Raw genomic sequence first — 19,246 nt, forward strand, 5'->3', positions numbered from 1 at the left:
CACACTTTCTTTTTACTGTAAAAAAGTGTAAATCCAATATTTGTAGTCACAGGCTTCACCTGCCCCCTACCCTTTCCCTTTGCAGGTTCCTAAATGATACATTAAGTGTTTGAGGAGGATGGCTGTGACTATGCATACTGAACTTCCTTTTTAATGTAAACTACTGTAAATTTTCATTTTATTGTGCAAAACAATACAGCCTAAAAACATTGCAACTAATCAGCACAAGATATTTCCTTTTAATGTATGCCACTGTATTCTAATGCAATGCACAACTAATTAACAGATTCTGCAACCCTTGCTCATGTTAAGTAGCACCTCACTCTTCAACTAATCCCATCAAAATCACTGCAACATTTCAGTAGCTCCAACTGGATTAGGAAATCTCACATTCCAGGCTTTTTCAATCCCCAGTCTCCAAGAGGCTGACCAAGTCCTAGTTTTCTCTGACCTTGTGTGTGCATGAGGCAATATAGCAGTTTATACCAGTGGTTCTCAACCAGGGGTCTGGGCCCCCCTGGGTGTCTGTGAGCAGGCTTCAGGGGGTCTGCCAAGCAGGACTGGCATTAGACTTGCTGTGGCCTGGGGCACCAAGCCCTTTCCCCTGTGGCTGAAGCTAAAACCTGAGCAACTTAGCTTCACTGGAACCGCTGTGGTGTGAGGCCACAGGCAATTGCCCTGCTTGCTACCTCCTAACGCTGGCACAGTTGTTGTGATACAGGTGGGCTGTGGAGTTTTTATAGCATGTTGGGGGGGGGAGGGGCAGAAATAAAAAGGTCGAGAACCCGTGGTTTATACCACTCTGCCCTGGCTGTGCTTTGAAGTTTCTCAATGGAACTTCTAAGGGAAAATTACACACCCTGACTCCTAGCTGTGATGAAAGAGCAGGAACCTAATCACATTATATTGATTTGTCTCTGGTCAGGGACAGTATTAACATAAGAATGGCCATGCTGGGTCAGAGCAATGGTCCACCTAGCCCAGGATCCTGTCTTCCCACAGTTGCCAATGCCAGACGCTTCAGAGGGAATGAGCAGAACAGGCAATCATTGAGTGATCCATCCCATGTTGCCCATTCTCAGCTTATGGCAAATAGAGGCTAGGGACACTCAGAGCATGGTTTTGCATCACTGACCATCCTGGCTAATAGTCATTGATGGACCTATCCTCCATTAACTTATCTAGTTGTTTTTTGAACCCTGTTATAGGTTTAGCCTTCACAACATCTCCTGGCAAGGAGTTCCACAGTCTCTTCAGCCAATGCTGTCCTCAAAAACACTCCACCAATCACTTTGGATTTTATAGACCAAATGGGCTTTTCATATCAACTTGGGTACAAAAGAGAACATGCAGAAAAGGCAAAAGTTTAACCATTAATTCCATCACTCAACATGCTTTCTGGAGAGCCAATGAGGCTAGGCTGAGCTTGCAGTTCCAAAGAGGAAAAGAATTATTAATAATTTAAAAATCTCTGAACTTTGTTTCTAAGTTCTGTGGTTCATTCTGATCCTACAGGGGATGTCCTGTCTCTCTCTCTCTCTCTCTGTCACCATGCAGGGGGCGTGACATTTCCTTTATGAAATCTCTCCCTTGTTTCTAACTTATATAGAGGAAAGCACTTTTCTTCCTCTGAGTGACAGGTATGGATCAATGCTCCAAAATACACATACACCTTTCATTAGAGGGTTTTGTCTGGTTAAGTCATTTCCTCTAGATATTTAAATAAGTCATGCTTTGAAATCCTTGCAAGAAAGGTGCTATAGAAGTGTGAGGTAGTATTATTTATAATTAGTGCGAATTGTATTTCCTAGTCCTGGTTGCCTAAAGTTAGCAAAACCAGTTCTGCCATATATTCAGAACAGATAACACCACCTGAAAGACTAGGGAATACAAAACGGAGGTTGAGGGACATCTAGATTACTGCTCCTAACTTCAAGTGAGGCCAGGTTTTGCTGATGCTCTGTATACAGACATTCAGAAGAGGCAGGCAAGAGAAGCATGATGTACTGAAATGTGTGGATGTAGAAGTACTTTGTTAGAATGTGTTAGCTAACATCTTGTACCTAACAGACTTGTATAGATTGGGATTGACACGCCTACAACTACGCTGCATATAGCATAGACAAGGCAGGGTAGATTTTAACATGAGCTAAAATGGTTGACTTGAAGGCTAGGCTCTTCCTCTGATTTGTTTGCATTTTAGATCCATTTTGCATTCACTTTGGACAGAAATAAAGGACTATGATGCATGCAGGGTGGGAGTAATCAGACCATGTGTTTTGATTTTGACTTTTGCAGAACCAACTACCTTGCCAGCGCTTAGTAAATAATATTTCCTAGTTTATAAAAAGACCAAAGAATTTTTTTAGTGACACCTCTAAGAAAATCTGGGAACTATGAAATAGTAAAGCATGCTGTTAATGTCTTCGGCGTGAAGTGTTAGGTTCAAAATGGGAAACTAACACATTTCTCATACACTTAATGTTTTCTAAAATTCATTCTGATGAATCACAGGCTAAAGTATGTCAAACCTATACCATAGAACTGGAAGGGACCCTGAAAGGTCATTGAGTCTAGCTCCCTGCCTTCACTAGCAGGACCAAGTACTGATTTTGCCCTAGGTCCCTAAGTGGCCCTCTGAAGGAATGAACTCATAACCCTGGGTTTAATAGGCCAATGCTCAAATCACTGAGCTATCCCTCCCCCTACAGCCAAGGCCACAGTAACAGGTGGGGTTTTGTTTTGGAGAGTATGTCAGAGTTTGATCTAAAAACTTCTAAGTGTGAGAAGTTCATTCTGGAAAGGTCTGTACAGTATATCCCATTACTGGTGCTATAGTTAAGACACTTTGTGCTGAAATTGACTTGTCAGCTGGCCAAAATTAGCTTCACCACAGGATAGGTCAGGTGAAAATCTCTGGGAGACATTATGCTAGAAGCATAGTAGTCTTAGCTTCCTGGAAGCTTACTCACCTACAGAATGAATACTTTATGAATAGGCTTCAGATTGGAGCTGGTTGGGAAATTATATTTCCCCCCATGACAAATCTCCACAAAAAGGAACATTTTTTTAAATTTTTTCTACAAAAATGTCCAGGTTGTTATTAAACCAGAAAACTAAAAAATTGTCAGTTTTGGGCAACAAACTAATTTTTTTCTGTTTTTTTACAGCAATCCAAAACTGAAAAATTTCAACTTGTCAGGCAAAAACTTCAGCAAAACCAAACAATTTTTGCCCAGTTGGCCAACACTTTTTGGTTTTCAGCTGCAAAAAGAATAAAATAAATAAAATTTTAGATGTTCAGGTTTTTCACTAACTCCTTTGCTCAAACATGTCAAAGGAAATGGTCATTTTCCATGGAAATTTCCATTTAGAAGAAATAGCCATTTTCTGTCAAATGGTGATTAAGATTTTTTTTTTATTAGTTCTACTTCTAATATTGGGGTCACTTGGGAAGACCTATACAAAAGTGGAAAGGTGTTCTTGAATAAAAAGCACGAAGGATTGTGAAACTTCCCCACATAGACTCTAAAGCAATCTGGAGCTAGTCATCCATTCACCTGCTGTCAGAGCACTGGGACACAATGCTAAAGTATCTGACTCCCACTACTTCTGTATAAGGCATTGGTAAGCCAGTCACCCCTTGAAGATCTAAGCACAGTGAGGATGAGGAGATCAATAAACACTAAGGAGGTGAATGGAACAGATGTGCAATTGTTAAAGGGAAACAGTTGCATTTTATTTACTTTTTATTTTTGTGACAGATTTCTCTAGACCCAAGATAGAACCAAGACTGGGTTTAATTTCTTGAAATAAGGACAAATTAAGCATGCTTGAGTCCTTCTATCCCTGCTGCTGTTTTAATACATCATCTATTCTTTCCCAGCAAAAATCTAATACAGTGGTTGGAAGGAATGCATTGTGCAAAAATAAGGAAAGCCGGATGTATTGGTTAACCAGAGCTGGATGGTTGTGGAAGATCAAGGAAATAATCAATGTCAAAGAGAAATCTCTGAGTAGCAAACAGCTGGGCAAGAATTTACCATGAAGGTCTTAAAATTAGCCAATAAGTAGCTTTATGAGCAGTAGGGGAGGCTGGTATTGTTTGTCACGTCATAGATAAAGATTTTGACTTCATAACATCCAAACCAACTAGGTACTTTACAGAGGAAGTTAAAATTCTACTTTGGTGCCTTGTTGTTAAGGTCTTAATAGGGCTAAAAGCATAGCTAGCTCTGTATGCATTGTTTGGAGGGCACTGCATGGTAAGCAATGAATAAATTGAATTTTCTCTGTCTCTTTCATAGGAAAACTGGTGCTGCAGTAAAGATAGCAGATGGAGATTGTAATGATGAGTAATTGAGGTGATTTAAAGAAAATCTACTGAAAGTTAAAGATTTTTGAAAAGTTTCTATAGGTTCTATAAAATGTCAAAGCATTTCTTGAGTCTGCCTTTTCTCTATAGTTGTAAACAGGTTACAGTGCCCATTTGATAACCCATTAGTTATTAACTATAGTACTAAATTTGCCCTTGTACCAAATGACCCCCCAGAGAAAATCTGTCTGTTTGATTACAATAATAATAGGTCTCTAACAACTGAGTTTACTTAGCTAGATGTTAATTGATCCACTTAGAACCTTCCACAAGAGTCTGTGAATGTTGCAAAAAAGATTGCAGGGCGCTGGCGGAAAAAATTAGAAGACATTTGGTGAATCAAGGGTTATGAACTGTCAAGCTTTATTGAAGGAAAGAATTTGTTAAAAATGTCTGAGTGGAGCTGAGCATTAAAAAGAATTATGCAAAATTTAATTACAGATAGAGGCTTGTGAACTATTTTGTTAAGGTGTAATCTTAATTTTCACCTGAGAGGAATAATAGTGATCCTTTAATGAATTGAGATTTGGGTTATAAATAAAAAGCAAGGAGATTTGTTGTTATTGCTCATTGTATTACATTTCCCTTGGTCAGAGATGTCTGGAATTTTGCAGCGTAAAATCCATAGCCTGGATAGCTAAAAGGCAATTGTTAGCTCCTAAACCAGTAATTCTTCCAAGAGAAGGAAATGTCTGATGATTTGGAGAATGGAGATTAGGGCATCCCCAATCCTGACCTGAGATGATGTCGAACATTTTCTAAGTGGATAATTTTAAACAACTGAGCAAGGGCTCTCCTTCAACAGAACCAGACCCTGACCAGGAGGTTAACCAGATTTTTGAGTTTCCCCTCTCCCATTTCATTATAGAATGCCTGTACTCCATTCACTTTCAGCCATCTTTGCATTGTCCTATTTTAGAGGAAGGACAGAACATGTGGCACAACCATACTATGTATCAGCTAATAGGGATGCTGAAAGAATGACACAACTCTTTAGGCATTCAGATACTGCAGTGATGGCAAAATATAGAAACCAAAGGAGACAGACAATTAACACCCTCTCCCCAGCGTGTGAACCCATTATCTCTACATGTCTAAAGCCCACAAGCAGGAGTCTAAATATTACTCCCAAAACCTAAGCACGTACATTGCCATTAAATAACCACAGAGGACTAAAGTAGAAATATCACATTGAATTTGTAACTTTTCATACACTGAGACCCAAACCACACAAAACACCTCCATAAAAAGTTACATGCAAAGGGGGTATTTCATCATGCCCCTTTGTTAATTGCACAGATACATAGGACAACTTGAGGATGTAGATTTTGATGTACAGTAGAATGACATGACCCATGTACACAACCTGTCTACTATTTAACTTCCATATCATGGCACTATAGTTATGGCTAGAGAATTACATAAACAGTATCTGTGCTGCATTTCTATATTCATAGCTATTACGGGCCAGCAGTGACAAAACAAATTATGAGGGGGAGCTCAGAAAGTGGGAATATAAACAGCACATTTCAGTGCAAATATGCAAGATGTTTCACATCTATTATTTATCTCAGGTCTATCCTTGGTTGGTCCCCTGAAAACAGCTCATAACCGTAGTTTTTGTGTAAAGAACACTTAGTGCTATATATCAGGTACTACGGGTCTGATGCTTAATGTGTCGAGTGCCCTCAACTTTCACTGAATTAAATGGGAATTGATGGTGCTCAGCACCTTGCAGCAGTTGGGTCTAATTTACTATACGCAGTGGTTCTCAAACTTTAGCAACCCAAGGACGCCCCTTTTGATTTAAAATTTTTTTTGCTGAGCCTCCTGCTCAGCCCCAGCCCCCACTCCACCCCTTCCCCCAAGACTCCACCTCACCCTACCTTTTTCCACCCCCTCTCCACCCATGCCCCTCCTCTTCCCTGCCTCTTTCCGCCCCCTCCCCTGGGCACGCCCCATCCCCACTCCTCCTCGTCCCTCCCAGCACCTCCTGCATGCAGCTGAACAGCTGTTTCCAGGCATGCAGAAGGCACTGGGAGGAGTTGAGGGACGGGGTGAGGAGTTGAGCAGCGAGGCCCATGGACCTCCCTTTGAGAAACGCTGTACCATAGCATTTCAGTGCATTGATACTCCAATAATGAAATGATAAGTTTTCAATTACTTTTAATATGCTTAATTTTAAACAGATTTAATCACTGTCAGATTGGTGCTGTGCTCTACTCCTCCCTCAGCACAAGAACATGAATATTCTGGTACGTCAATCAAAGTTACAAATACTACTTGTGCATTAAATCTTCTACATGGCAGGAGATTATTATGCACAATTTCTAGCAGCCACAGTAAAAACTTCCTTGTAGTTTTATCTACCTATCTGCCAGTGCTTCTATATCGTGATGCGAACTTTTCTCAAACTAGCGGTAAAAATTTCCCAAATCTGGTGAAAAATTCCCAGAAAGTTTTTTACAGTGCTTCTATATCCTGGGAAATTTCCCCAAACCTGGAAATGTGTGAGTAAAATGTTTCAACTTGGGAAATTGGGTATTTTCATTCAAAACATTTTACTCAAATTCCCAGATTTGGGGAAATTTCCCAGGATATAGAAGCACTGCTACCCTCTTTGAAATAAGAAACAAAATCAATGCACAAAGCCTTGGATAATACCCCTAAAAAGGGATTGGCCCTTGGTCACAAGCTTTAAGTATCAGAGTGGTAGCCGTGTTAGTCTGTATCAGCAAAAAGAACGAGGAGTACTTGTGGCACCTTAGAGACTAACACATTTATTTGGGCCTAAGCTTTCGTGGGCTAAAGCCCACTTCATCAGATGCATGCAGTGGAAAATACAGTAGAAAGATATAGATATATATACTGAGAACATGAAAAAATGGGTGTTGCCATACCAAGTCTAGAGAGACTAATTAATTAAGGTGGGCTATTATCAGCAGGAGAAAAAAAACCTTTTGTAGTGATAATCAGGATGGCCCATTTCAAACAGTTGACAAGAAGGTGTGAGTAACAGTAGGGGAAAAATTAGCATGGGGAAATAGTTTTTACTTTGTGTAATGACTCATCCAGTCCCAGTCTTTATTCAAGCCTAATTTAATGGTGTCCAGTTTGGGCTTTAGCCCACGATAGCTTAGGCCCAAATAAATTTGTTAGTTTCTAAGGTGCCATAAGTACTCCTAGTTCTTTAAGCTTTAAGTACTGTTTTTCCTGACTGTTGGTCCACAACATTGCTTAGCTTCAGAAACTACAATCTCTCTTCTACTACAACATTTTAGGTGAAATCCTGCTCCATTGAAGACAATAGCAAAACTGCCATTGACTTCAGTGGAGTCAGGACTTCAATCTTTGTTTTTTTTAAACTACAAAATACTTTAGATCTGATCCACATTTACATGAATGGCCCTTTACAATCTCCAGGACTGAAAAGGGGTCTGTCAAAGACTCACCAGCTAGAATGTCCCTTTGTGGCAGGATGTGGTGTAGTAGGGACTTCTCCTGCGGCGTCCCCTGCCAGTTGTCCCTCTGGCCCTGCAGTGGTCTACATCTTCTCATTACTCAATCCTCTGGCCAGGTCACTTTAAAGTCTCACCCTTTCTCGGGTATGAATGTCCCACACAACTCTAATTATCAACATGGCATCTTCCATCTGTCATGAGCTCCTCTGCAGTCCCATTCTTTTTTTCCCCAGGGGTGGGAGTGGGGTTCCAGACTTCTTCCCAACAGAACTCAGGAAGCCCCAAGCACTGCTAAAGCAACCTTCATCTGTCTGGTTCTTGGGGAACTTTCAATCCCTCCAAGTTCTCCGCAGCTCCATTCCTGTTGTGGAAAACTGATCCCCGGCGCTACTTCTCTAGAATGTAGCCCCTTTCCCAGGGCCTACCCTGAGGCTAGCTTCCCTGTGGTTTCTTCCCTCTCCTTCCTGGGCCTTTCTGTCTTGGGTCTCTCCTGGATCTTCTACCCCAGTAATTTTCATTTCCTTCCATCAGAAGACCACCCAGCTCCTCCCCAAGCCTGACACACCCTCCAGTTACAGCCAGGTGGGCTAATTTGAGTCGGCTCCTGCTAACCCCTTTGTTCATCGATGTGGTTTATACCCCACCACAAGATCTTATAAAGAAAGTCCACCTTAAGGCTGTTTCACATGACTACTGCAATGTAAAGTGGCCTTAGTGTAAATGAGAAACAGCAATAACAATATTTTAAAACCCTTGAACCCACTTATATTAAACTACTTTAGACTAAGGTCTACCATAAAGTAAAGCACACACAGAGATTTATGATTTTCAGTATCTTTAATTGGCATTTCTAAAAATGATTATGTTTATTTAGAATGATTTATTTAAAAAAAAATCCTTTTTGCAAAGACAGCACTACACACTTCTAATTTCATGTGCACAGATGTTCACAGGGTTCTGCTCGCTAGATGTTAAGGATATACTTGGGCACTAAGAGCATGTGGCGCTTTGGTACCAAGTCCATACATTCTATTCTGTTCGTCTTCATCTCTGTATCAGCAATGGGCAGATTAGGTTCACTGTACCTTCTTAAAGACTTGTTTACATTTGACACCACCTACTCTTATTTCCTGAAAAGAAAAGATGAGTCGTAAGTGAGACTTTTACACAGTACATCCACTTGTGTATGTCAGTTTCTAAAACACCTACTTATATGCTTAAGTCAAATATTAGATGGACAATTACGGTGGATTCAAATTAAGGAACAAGTGTGTAATTTGATAATAGGAATGTATGATGATGCAGCAACAATAACTGAAATCGGATAGATCTGTGGAAAGAAAAAAGCTAATAATTAGTACAAGGGCCAAATATCCAGCCTAGGATTCCACTGTTGTCCACTTTTGCACACCTAACTGTTTGCACCCATCAAAATGGACATTTATCTGTTGTGGGCATACAAGCAGCATATTTGCATATGCAAACTGAGTAGTACCCCCAAGCTACATGTGCAAAAACAAGTTTTTGCATGTGCATAAGGACTGTGTCCCCACTGATGCATGGGTAATCAGTTGCAAGTGCCAAAAACAGAAGGCAGCTGAAAAATTGCCTCAGACTCTGACAAATTAACTGGAAGAAATATATTGAACAGTCAGTAGACATGGTACTTTTCTGCTTCATTACACATTATGCAAAAGAGGGAACCAAGAAGGGTGCAATCCCTAATTTAGTTTGGATAATTCCATGAAGATAATTGGTAATGGAGAACTGACGGGGCAGAGAAGAAGCAATTTAGAAGTGATCTAGTGCAGTGGTTCTCAAAGCTGGTCCGCTGCTTGTTCAGGGAAAGCCCCTGGCGGGCCGGGCCGGTTTGTTTACCTGCCACGTCCGCAGGTTCAGCCGATCGCGGCTTCCACTGGCTAGGGTTCGCCGCTCCAGGCCAATGGGGGCTGTGGGAAGGGCGGCAGCACAGCCCTCGGCCCACGCCGCTTCCCGCAGCCCCTATTGGCCTGGAGCGGCGAACCGCGGCCAGTGGGAACCGCAATCGGCCAAACCTGCGGGCGCAGCAGGTAAACAAACTGGCCCGGCCTGCCAGGGACTTTCCCTGAACAAACGGCAGACCGGCTTTGAGAACCACTGCTCTAGTGCATTTTGCAGTGCTCCATATGACAGAGGATTTTACCCAAAGGTTGGATTTGAGTGGAGCATGCTTTGTTGGATATCCAACACTTTTGCCTAGTGGCTGCCATGTTAGGTTTCATAATCTAAGACTTTAAAAAAAAAATTCAGTTGCTAGCCACTGGGGCTGCAGAGAGAGACTTTGCAGTGTGAACTGTAGCATGTAAACAGATGCAGTGATATTTACTTCTGGGTGTACCCATCTTGAAAGAACAGCTCTGAGAGAAGTATGGAACACCTTGTTTATCTTAAAGAATGTTCATGATGAAGCCAAATAAGAACACAACAACACTTTTGTTGCTGATCAAAGCACCCAAAAAGGAATAACCATTTTATGAAAATCTGCACTATATGCTGCAAGTAGCTCCTCATTTTGGGGTCACAAGTGGGCAGAGATTAGGAAATGGCCACCACTTGCTTTTTCAGATCTGCTTGTTGATTTTACTTGAGAAAACTTACAAAGAACGCAAGAAATTAAATCAATACGATAAAACAAAAGAAGAGGAAATGAAATGTGTTCAAAGATAAATTAATAAATGCCCATGATCTAGCAATGGATATTGTAGGAATAAACATAAGAACAGCCATACCGGGTCAGACCAAAGGTCCATCTAGCCCAGTATTCTGTCTACTGACAATGGCCAATGCCAGGTGCCCCAGAGGGAGTGAACCTAACAGGCAATGATCAAGTGATCTCTCTCCTGCCATCCATCTCCACTCTCTGACAAACAGAGGCTAGGGACACCATTCCTTACCCATCCTGGCTAATAGCCATTAATGGACTTAACCACCATGAATTTATCCAGTTCTCTTTTAAACGCTGTTATAGTCCTAGCCTTCACAACCTCCTCAGGTAAGGAGTTCCACAAGTTGACTGTGCGCTGCGTGAAGAAGAACTTCCTTTTATTTGTTTTAAACCTGCTGCCTATTAATTTCATTTGGTGACCCCTAGTTCTTGTATTATGGGAATAAGTGAATAACTTTTCCTTATCCACTTTCTCCACATCATTCATGATTTTATATACCTCTATCATATCCCCCCTTAGTCTCCTCTTTTCCAAGCTGAAGAGTCCTAGCCTCTTTAATCTCTCCTCATATGGGACCCGTTCCAAACCCCTAATCATTTTAGTTGCCCTTTTCTGAACCTTTTCTAGTGCCTGTATATCTTTTTTGAGATGAGAAGACCACATCTGAATGCAGTATTCAAGATGTGGGCGTACCATCGATTTATATAAGGGCAATAATATATTCTCAGTCTTATTCTCTATCCCCTTTTTAATGATTCCTAACATCCTGTTTGCTTTTTTGACTGCCTTTGCACACTGCGTGGACATCTTCAGAGAACTATCCACGATGACTCCAAGATCTTTTTCCTGACTTCTTGTAGCTAAATTAGCCCCCATCATATTGTATGTATAGTTGGGGTTATTTTTTCCAATGTGCATTACTTTACATTTATCCACATTAAATTTCATTTGCCATTTTATTGCCCAATCACTTAGTTTTGTGAGGAATACAAAAGACCAATGAGGGTGAAGGAAGGAAAGCAGAAAATGATCAAGGAAGAAAGGCATGTACAAAATAGGACTGCAGTTAAAAGGAAGGTAAATTGTATAAAATGATTAGACAAAGAAATGAAGGAAAAGGAAGCTTGCATCTAACTAGACAATTATTTAAATAAATACTTTAGATAGAGGAAAAGAGAAACAGAAAAAAGCCTTCAAGTACACAAGGAACAAAGTAAAATAAAGGAGACACTGCGGCCTCTGAAAGATGGGGATGATAATTTGTTTGGCTCAAGTGTTCACAAAGGAAGATTGGTTAGGAAGGAAACTACTGAAGAAAATCAAGATAAAGCCTGAACAGATAATTAAGATATTAAACATCTGGAGTGAAATCCTGACTCCACTAAAGACAATGCGAGTTTTGTTACTGACTTCAACAGGGCCAGGATTTCACCCCGAAGTCTAAGGTTCCAATCCTGCAAGCTGCTCTGCATAGGTAGACTCCTGTTCCTGCACAGAGCTTTACCCACACACAACAGCTTGCAAGACTGGGACCTAAGACACGGAACAAGCAAAGAGGATCTGTTCCAGAATCATCAAGGATGTAGCAAGAGAAATGGAATGGATATAATTAAAAACTGGACATCTCCCATAAGCAGTAGTTATATTTACTATGCTATTTGCCGTATTTTCTACATTAAATATAGGAAATACGGCAATAAAGATAAATACCACAATGTGGTAAATGGTCATTTTAAAATGATAGGCACTGTAGGTGTGTTCTGGAGAAGATCCAGCAAATTACAGCTTCACAAACTTTACTTCAGCGGTGGGGACAGTATTGAGAAAACCTCTTGAGGGATAGGAAAGGGCTGAACTTAGACATTTCTGACTTAACTGAATTTAGGAGACCTAACTTGAAGGAAATTTTTGAAAAAGTCTTATTGAACATTTTCAGGGAGTGAGACAGAGTTGACAGGGAAGTCATGAACATAATTTGCTTGGACTAAAGGAAAGCTTTCGATATAGTATCACACAAAAGACTAATCTAGGACAGTAAGTGTATTACTGGGCTGAGCTATTTGAATGGATGGCTGGATTTCAAAGTTACTAGTAAGAGGACACAGTTCAGGATGAATAGAAACAACTAGTAGAGTTCTACAAGGATTGGTATTAGAACCAATTTTGTTCAGTTTGATATATCAATGATCTGGAAAAAGGAACATGCAGTAAAGTTATGAAACCTACTGATTAAAAAAACACCCACAAACTGCTAGGGGCAGTCAATACAAAAGAAAAAGCCTATAAAATTCAGAAGGAACTGGAGAATGGCCAGATAACTGCCTGTTTCAAGTCACTGTAGTGAAATAGAATTTGAGGAAGAAAGGGGGAAAAAAAGAAGGAAAGAAGACTGTCATACTACAAAATTCAGACCAGGAGAACTAGCAGAGTGCAAGCATCTGGTGAGAAACTACTAAACCCCAAGGCATAACACTCAATATATTATAAAACTGTGCAAAGGATTAAATTAATATTTGGATCATTGTGTAAAGTTCAATAGGATCATAAAATAATTATTGAAGTATCATAAAATATGTTTATGGTAATTCGCCTTGGCACCAAAGGGCTCTCAGAACGACAGAGACCTGAAAATCTCAATTATTTAAAAGTTTTACAAGAAATGGGGTTTTGACCTTATTTAAAAAAAAAAAAGTCTAAGGAGGGGAGACCACAATGAGGATTCCAATGGGACTGAAGATGCCTTTTTGAGTTAGTGAAACATACAAGAAGTGACAAAATGTACATAAGAAAAGGCTGGGTATTAAAGCAATTTAGAGACTTTCTCCACCCAGAGTATTTTGTATACAACAGTGTCAGTCCTTGGCGGGTACAAAATAATGTGATTTGGCACGTCATGCTGAGCTGGAAATGGCAATGTTGGTTATGTGTCTGCTTGACTAGGAACCCTCCCCAGGGGCCCAGAGAGCCCTTGAAGCAGCAGGTCTGGACGCTGAGAAGTCAATGGCACTTAAGCACTTATGTAATTGTTTTGCTGAAAAGGGGTGGAGTAACACATGTGCTTAAAGATAAACATAGCGGGACTCCACAGCTGTGCTGCAGTCTTGTGACAAGGATTCCTTTCTCCATGACCCCTAGCAGACTTCCCCTGCCTGGAGCCTGAATACTCCAGACATATGTAGGAATGGGGACCTGGACAACAACAAGAACTGGCTGGTTTTCCCTACAATAAGTGCTCTGCAATGTCAGTGGGAAATCCAGCTTTGACTTTTGACCCCCCTCATTAAGTTCTCTCCTCAGCAAGGTCTGGGAGCATTACTGAGGCAGCACGTGTTCAGCTCCACAGAGGGAACGAATGACTGAAGGAAGGAGCTGTCATGCAGATTGATTCAGAAGCAGGATTAGCAGGCTCAAAGGGGATTCCTATCCATTATTTCTTGATGCAACGATGGTAGCTCTAGGCCAGCATGCCAAGTGATGTAAAACTGGGCACAATGAGGCTATATTGACTGAAAAATACATGCGTGGGTGAAATCTTGACCCCACTGAAGTCAGTGGGAGTTTTACCATTGGCTTCAATGGCGCCATGGTATCATCCATGGAGGTCACACACAGAGGCATTAGGCAGTGTGTGGAGAAAAAAAATGATTACATGGGACAGACCTAAATGTGTTTCTGGACCTCTTTCCCTCCTAACCTTTTGCAGACCCTTCTATGCAGTACAGTGGCATTCAGTTGGCTCTGGGTGCTGTTGCAGAGATCTCTGATGGCATCGTGTTACTGATCTGGAGACAGGGAGTCAGCATTCTAAACAGAACACTCCTAGGTGCTTAGTGAATTGAACGGTGAGTGGGACTAGAGGTCTGATTTGCTTCCTTCAGTGAGAAAAGAACATTTTACTACATCAGGTGAGCCTCAAAGAGGATGTTATGAACCTCTATCCAGAAAAACAAATGTTAGTTGCTGTTAACTAGGAAATATAGACACAACAGTCAGAAAGAACACGGCATTTTAAAAACAAAATTGCTCTCTTTATTTTTCTAAGCCAGAATTCATTCTGGCCCATAATTAAAAAGAACAATGGTATTTTTTTCTCCCTATGGCTTATGCTGCTGGATACAGAATTTCATCAGTCCCCATACTGTTTATATCACTGAGTGCATGAAGGATATTTCTATGACATGTCTTCCTCTCTGCACACAATTTAAATGAATAGATCTGAGAACAGACAGTTAACACAAAGATTGCCTGAATTTAGAACACTGCTCTTTGCAAAAGGGGCATGAGAGAATAATGGCCCTGCATGAAATTATTCCTCTAGAAGCAAGTCAAATGCAACACCAATGTTTAATTACTCCTCGGTAAGCCAAGATAATGTGCGGCAAGCTGTGTGCTATTACTTTCATCTATTTGAATAAATAAGAGAAAAAATTATGGCATTTAAAATATGTTACATGACCATACCAGATGCATTTCATCTCCTTCAATCCACTGGGTCCAACCACGGCCTTCTTTTTCTCCTTTCTGTATGCAAAGAAGTTTATCTCCATCCCAACTCACGTTAGTCTAGCAAAATATATACATGTTATTAAGCATTACTATGGCATTCAGTTTCATCTATTACACTTAGGTGGAGTCAATTTCCTTAAAGGAAAGCTTCAGAGTAATAGAATAGATATTTTAATCAGTAGTCTCTATCACATTACTAAGAAGAGAAGAGTATATCTCTCACACACACTTTTTTTAAAGCTTTTTGAAGTCATTTAAAAGAACAATTAAATGTAGTTTGATGGCAAAGTCTGAGCCACAGGAAATGACGCTGGGTGTCTCAATACATCAGAAAAGAAGGAGACTCTTAAAGCTGTTGTAAGAATCCACGTGGTATAGTCAGAGTTATGATTTTTCGGTAACATAAGCACTCTTTACATGATTTCTTCACAAATGCTGACCCTGAAGGTTAGCAGAAAAAGCTGCCTTAATGCACATGTATGACTGCCCTCCCCTTTTTTATACACGCAGGGTGCTCCATGTGCTCAGTCTAGTAGTATGTTTCCAAAAGGGCCTGAAACTTTGACCTTCTACAACTTCTGTTTCCCATCATTAGGTGGCCTCCGCAATCCTTCCTTCCGATCCTACACATGCCTGGGACCAACTACACCCTGCCTTAAAATAATAATCAGCTGTACCCAACAATAACTGTCCAAGCCTTTCCAAGGCATCCAAATGCTGAGCTGCAGTTTGTGTCCCAGGCTGTCCGACATCATTAATCGAGACTTTCTGTGGAAGTAGCATCTCGGCCTGGGAGACCCTTCTTTAGTTATAGAGATGCTGAAACTATGGCAGATTTCCTTTATTACATTTTTGGTTTTATTAAACACCCTTTTAGGCCCTGGCTCAGCAACCCTTTCTTATTCAGCAAAGCACTCAAACATGCCCTTCGCTTTAAGAAGGGGCGTAAGTCCCATTGGCTGTGCTGGGTTGGGGACAGTTCTGCAAACACTTATATATGACTACCTGAGTAGTTCAATGGGACTTCTCCCATGAGTAAAACAACTCACACGTGTAAGCATTTGCAGGATCAGGCCCTAAGGTAGTACAGCTTAATCATCTTTAAAGGCAACTACTAGGTTTTTTTCTTGTAACGTATGATGGATTGGATTGAAATGAAATATTGTTTTGTGATATAAAAACAAAAAGGACCTGATTTTCTGCTCCATTACGCTAGTTTTACACCAGTGTTACCCTGAGCACTGGTAGAATAATACTGGTTTTAAACCAGTGTAACAGAGTGGAGAACTGAGTCCAAGGACTAAAAAAGGAAGGAATTACTATGCAGATCTTGAAAGCCTTGAAGCCATTGCCTCTGTGAGCAGTCAAAAATGGAGAAAAGGTTTAATTCTACAGACATTATGGAAATTCACTTGTCTCCACCTTGCTTTTTAAAAAAAAGAAGTCAGCCTAAATTTGTCATGCTCAGGAGTTGAACACTGAATAGGGCTTAAGTACTACTCATCCCTATTCTTTTTTGAGAATGTGTCTGTTACAAACAATTAATTCTTAAATGATAACCATGATAGCCACCATCTATAAATCGGGTACAGCAGGCAGTCTCTACCCAGGGGAAGCTTTAGACTAAACAAGCATAGAAAATGAATCACGAGAAAGATTGCCAGGGTAAATAATTATAGGCGAGGCACTGTTAGCCATATGGGGTCTCTGAAGACAAACTATTCAACTGTCCTTGCTAAAAGTCTCTCCATTTTTTACAATGCATTCAGAAATGTTTTGGTCTTTCCCTCTAAAATACACCCAGTAGCACATCACATTCATAAAGAACCACCTACATTTTACTGTCTTAATACCTTACTACATGAAGGACTACTGATTCCAGAATTCAGCACATTCATCTGACAGGAGAAGATATGCATAAAAATTATTGTGAAATAAGTCACAAAGGGTTAAAATGGCCAGTGAGAAAATCTGAACTTCTAAGATGTTCTAGCCATTCATGAGAGTCACAAGTGTAACACTAGTTATCATTTGTCTCTTTTTGCAATGTCTATTTTTAAAACCAATTTCCATTAAAGATTAAATTGGCTTCCTTTACTCATGGGTTCCTTGCGGCCTGAACCCTTCTATTAAGAATTAATGATAGCTGCAGATATGCACCATGCTGCCATGGCAATCAGCAATATTGTTCTATACACCCCCATATGCACTAGTAAATGAAGAGTAGGAAGGCTATGTGGGCTCGTGAAATATACTAATGGAAATGATGTTTAAGAAATGTTGGTGAATATACAGGACATGCTCAAGTGACACTTGTTAAGGAAAAAACAATCAACAACCTCTCATTATTATTTTTAACTACCTTGACTTTTGCAGGTTTTCAGGAGTTTTTGTACCATAGAAGAACTAATCAAATTGTATTGGAACTAATCAGAAGCAGTTTGTGACAAACAGGAACAAGATTAAGTGACAAATGGAGAGGACAATGGGGCTGCATGGATTAAAGTGAGGGCAAGATCTGCACCTTAATTATCTACATAAATATAAAGGCCATAAATATTCTATAAAAAAGAAAAATTAGAGAAGGTCAATATCAAGGCATTCAAAGAGTGTGGTGGTGGTGGTGGTGGGTAACTTCAAAACAGACAAAACATTCATCTGCATTAGTGAGCTAGACTCTGAAGCTACACTGGTTTACACTGGCTGAGGATCTGGCCCTCTGACCTTCCTAGAGAACTGAGTGAAGTACATTCTTCCCATTGCACTGTGGGTAGCGGGGAATGGAACTGACCTGATAGCTGTGTTTCACCAAGCACAACCACAGTGAAAGTTAAAGTCTGTTTGGCCTTTAATGCAGCATAGAAAATCACTTCAGTGAAAGAAAAATTTACGAATAAAAGGCTCAGTCCTACCCCCAAATGAAGTCAAGGGGAGCATTTTCCACTGACTGCAAGTGGAACAGGTGTGGTCCCAATGAAAGCTAATTGTAGAACAAGTACCTATGAATATTAATTAAAGCTCAACAAATATGGCAAACAATACATTTCCAAATATTTGTTCTAATAAAGCCTGTAAATTCACTTTGGTGGCATTCACAATACTTTATATTCATTCCTATGAACATCGTACCAGTGATTTGTTTTTGGTTTTTATTCACAAATTAGGTAAATCTCAAACATACTTGTGAAAAATGTGTTTGTTGCCATGGTTTTTGCCAGGAGGGTGAATGTGGCCTTCTTAAAATTTATGTGATTCCTTTTCATCTGTTTATAAATTCTTCAGTCATCCAATCCCAGAGCATAAACAATAGTTGGTGACTTAGGCAACCAATAGCAACTAATCAAATTGAATAATGTGTCATCAATTCATAGTCTGAAATAAATTCATATAAAATCTGTCAAACAATTCTGAATAATGAAAAAAATCTGTAAAAATGGGCCCGCTATGTGAAGATAACTTATAGACACAAAAAAGGCTAAACGTACGGACTAAATAATTCACTACATATAGTTTGCACAGGTAATATAAATCGTAAGACACAAAGCAGCAACACACTGGGTCTGATTCTATTCTGATTTTATACACTGATGTATAACAGGAATAACTCCATTTAAATCAGTTGAATTAAATAGGTGTAAAGCCAGTGTGAGATCAGAATCGTGTTATGTTCATCCAATACTCACATCAACAATAATAAACTTTATGCATCTTTGTCTAACTTGTAAGAGGTCTGATAACTCCTCTCTAGTCTAGTTCAGCTGGGGAAAATAAAGAAATCTTTCTAGCAGCACAGGGAGACAACTTTATTTCCCCCCCAGCTTTCTAAGGTGATTAAAATTCTGCCTGAGCTCAGAAAATGCAATGTTTTTATGTTCCTTTTTACCAAACAAGGTTAGACATTCCTTTAGGTGATTTAGCATGACCCACCAGAGGCACGAGGCAAGAGATTGCATTAATCCAGCAGTTTTATTACTTAGAATTCCCAATAGTCTTTTTTGCCTTCTCTTTGGATGCATGGATATAGATACGCACTTGAATGGTGCAAGCAAACCAAATCCTTTCTGACCTTATGTTGTGCTCATTTTCCTACAGAATTCAAAGAGAATAGAACCTATTAGAGAAGAACACCATGTTCTCCTCATCTTTGTTCCAGAAGTAGCAGAAATTGGTATGTCAGGAGAATTAATCTTAATCAGTAG

At 40.0% G+C, this 19,246-nt stretch overlaps 1 protein-coding gene across 1 annotated transcript in view; it reads right to left on the reverse strand.

Annotated features, from left to right (window-relative positions):
• Positions 1-8,677: 8,677 nt before the first annotated feature.
• Positions 8,678-19,246, reverse strand: part of RBP1 (retinol binding protein 1) — a 25,808-nt gene continuing 15,239 nt past the window's right edge. Inside the window, exons 3-4 of the mRNA XM_024200204.2 lie at positions 15,003-15,104; positions 8,678-8,966 (exon numbers count right to left, since the gene is read on the reverse strand). Coding sequence (XP_024055972.1) covers positions 8,913-8,966; positions 15,003-15,104 — 156 coding nt within the window. The 3' untranslated portion in view covers positions 8,678-8,912. The remainder of the gene's footprint in view (positions 8,967-15,002; positions 15,105-19,246) is intronic.

This window comes from Terrapene carolina, unplaced genomic scaffold (genome assembly GCF_002925995.2).
Source record: "Terrapene carolina triunguis isolate 2854851 unplaced genomic scaffold, T_m_triunguis-2.0 Scaffold88, whole genome shotgun sequence".
Taxonomy (NCBI): domain Eukaryota; kingdom Metazoa; phylum Chordata; order Testudines; family Emydidae; genus Terrapene; species Terrapene triunguis.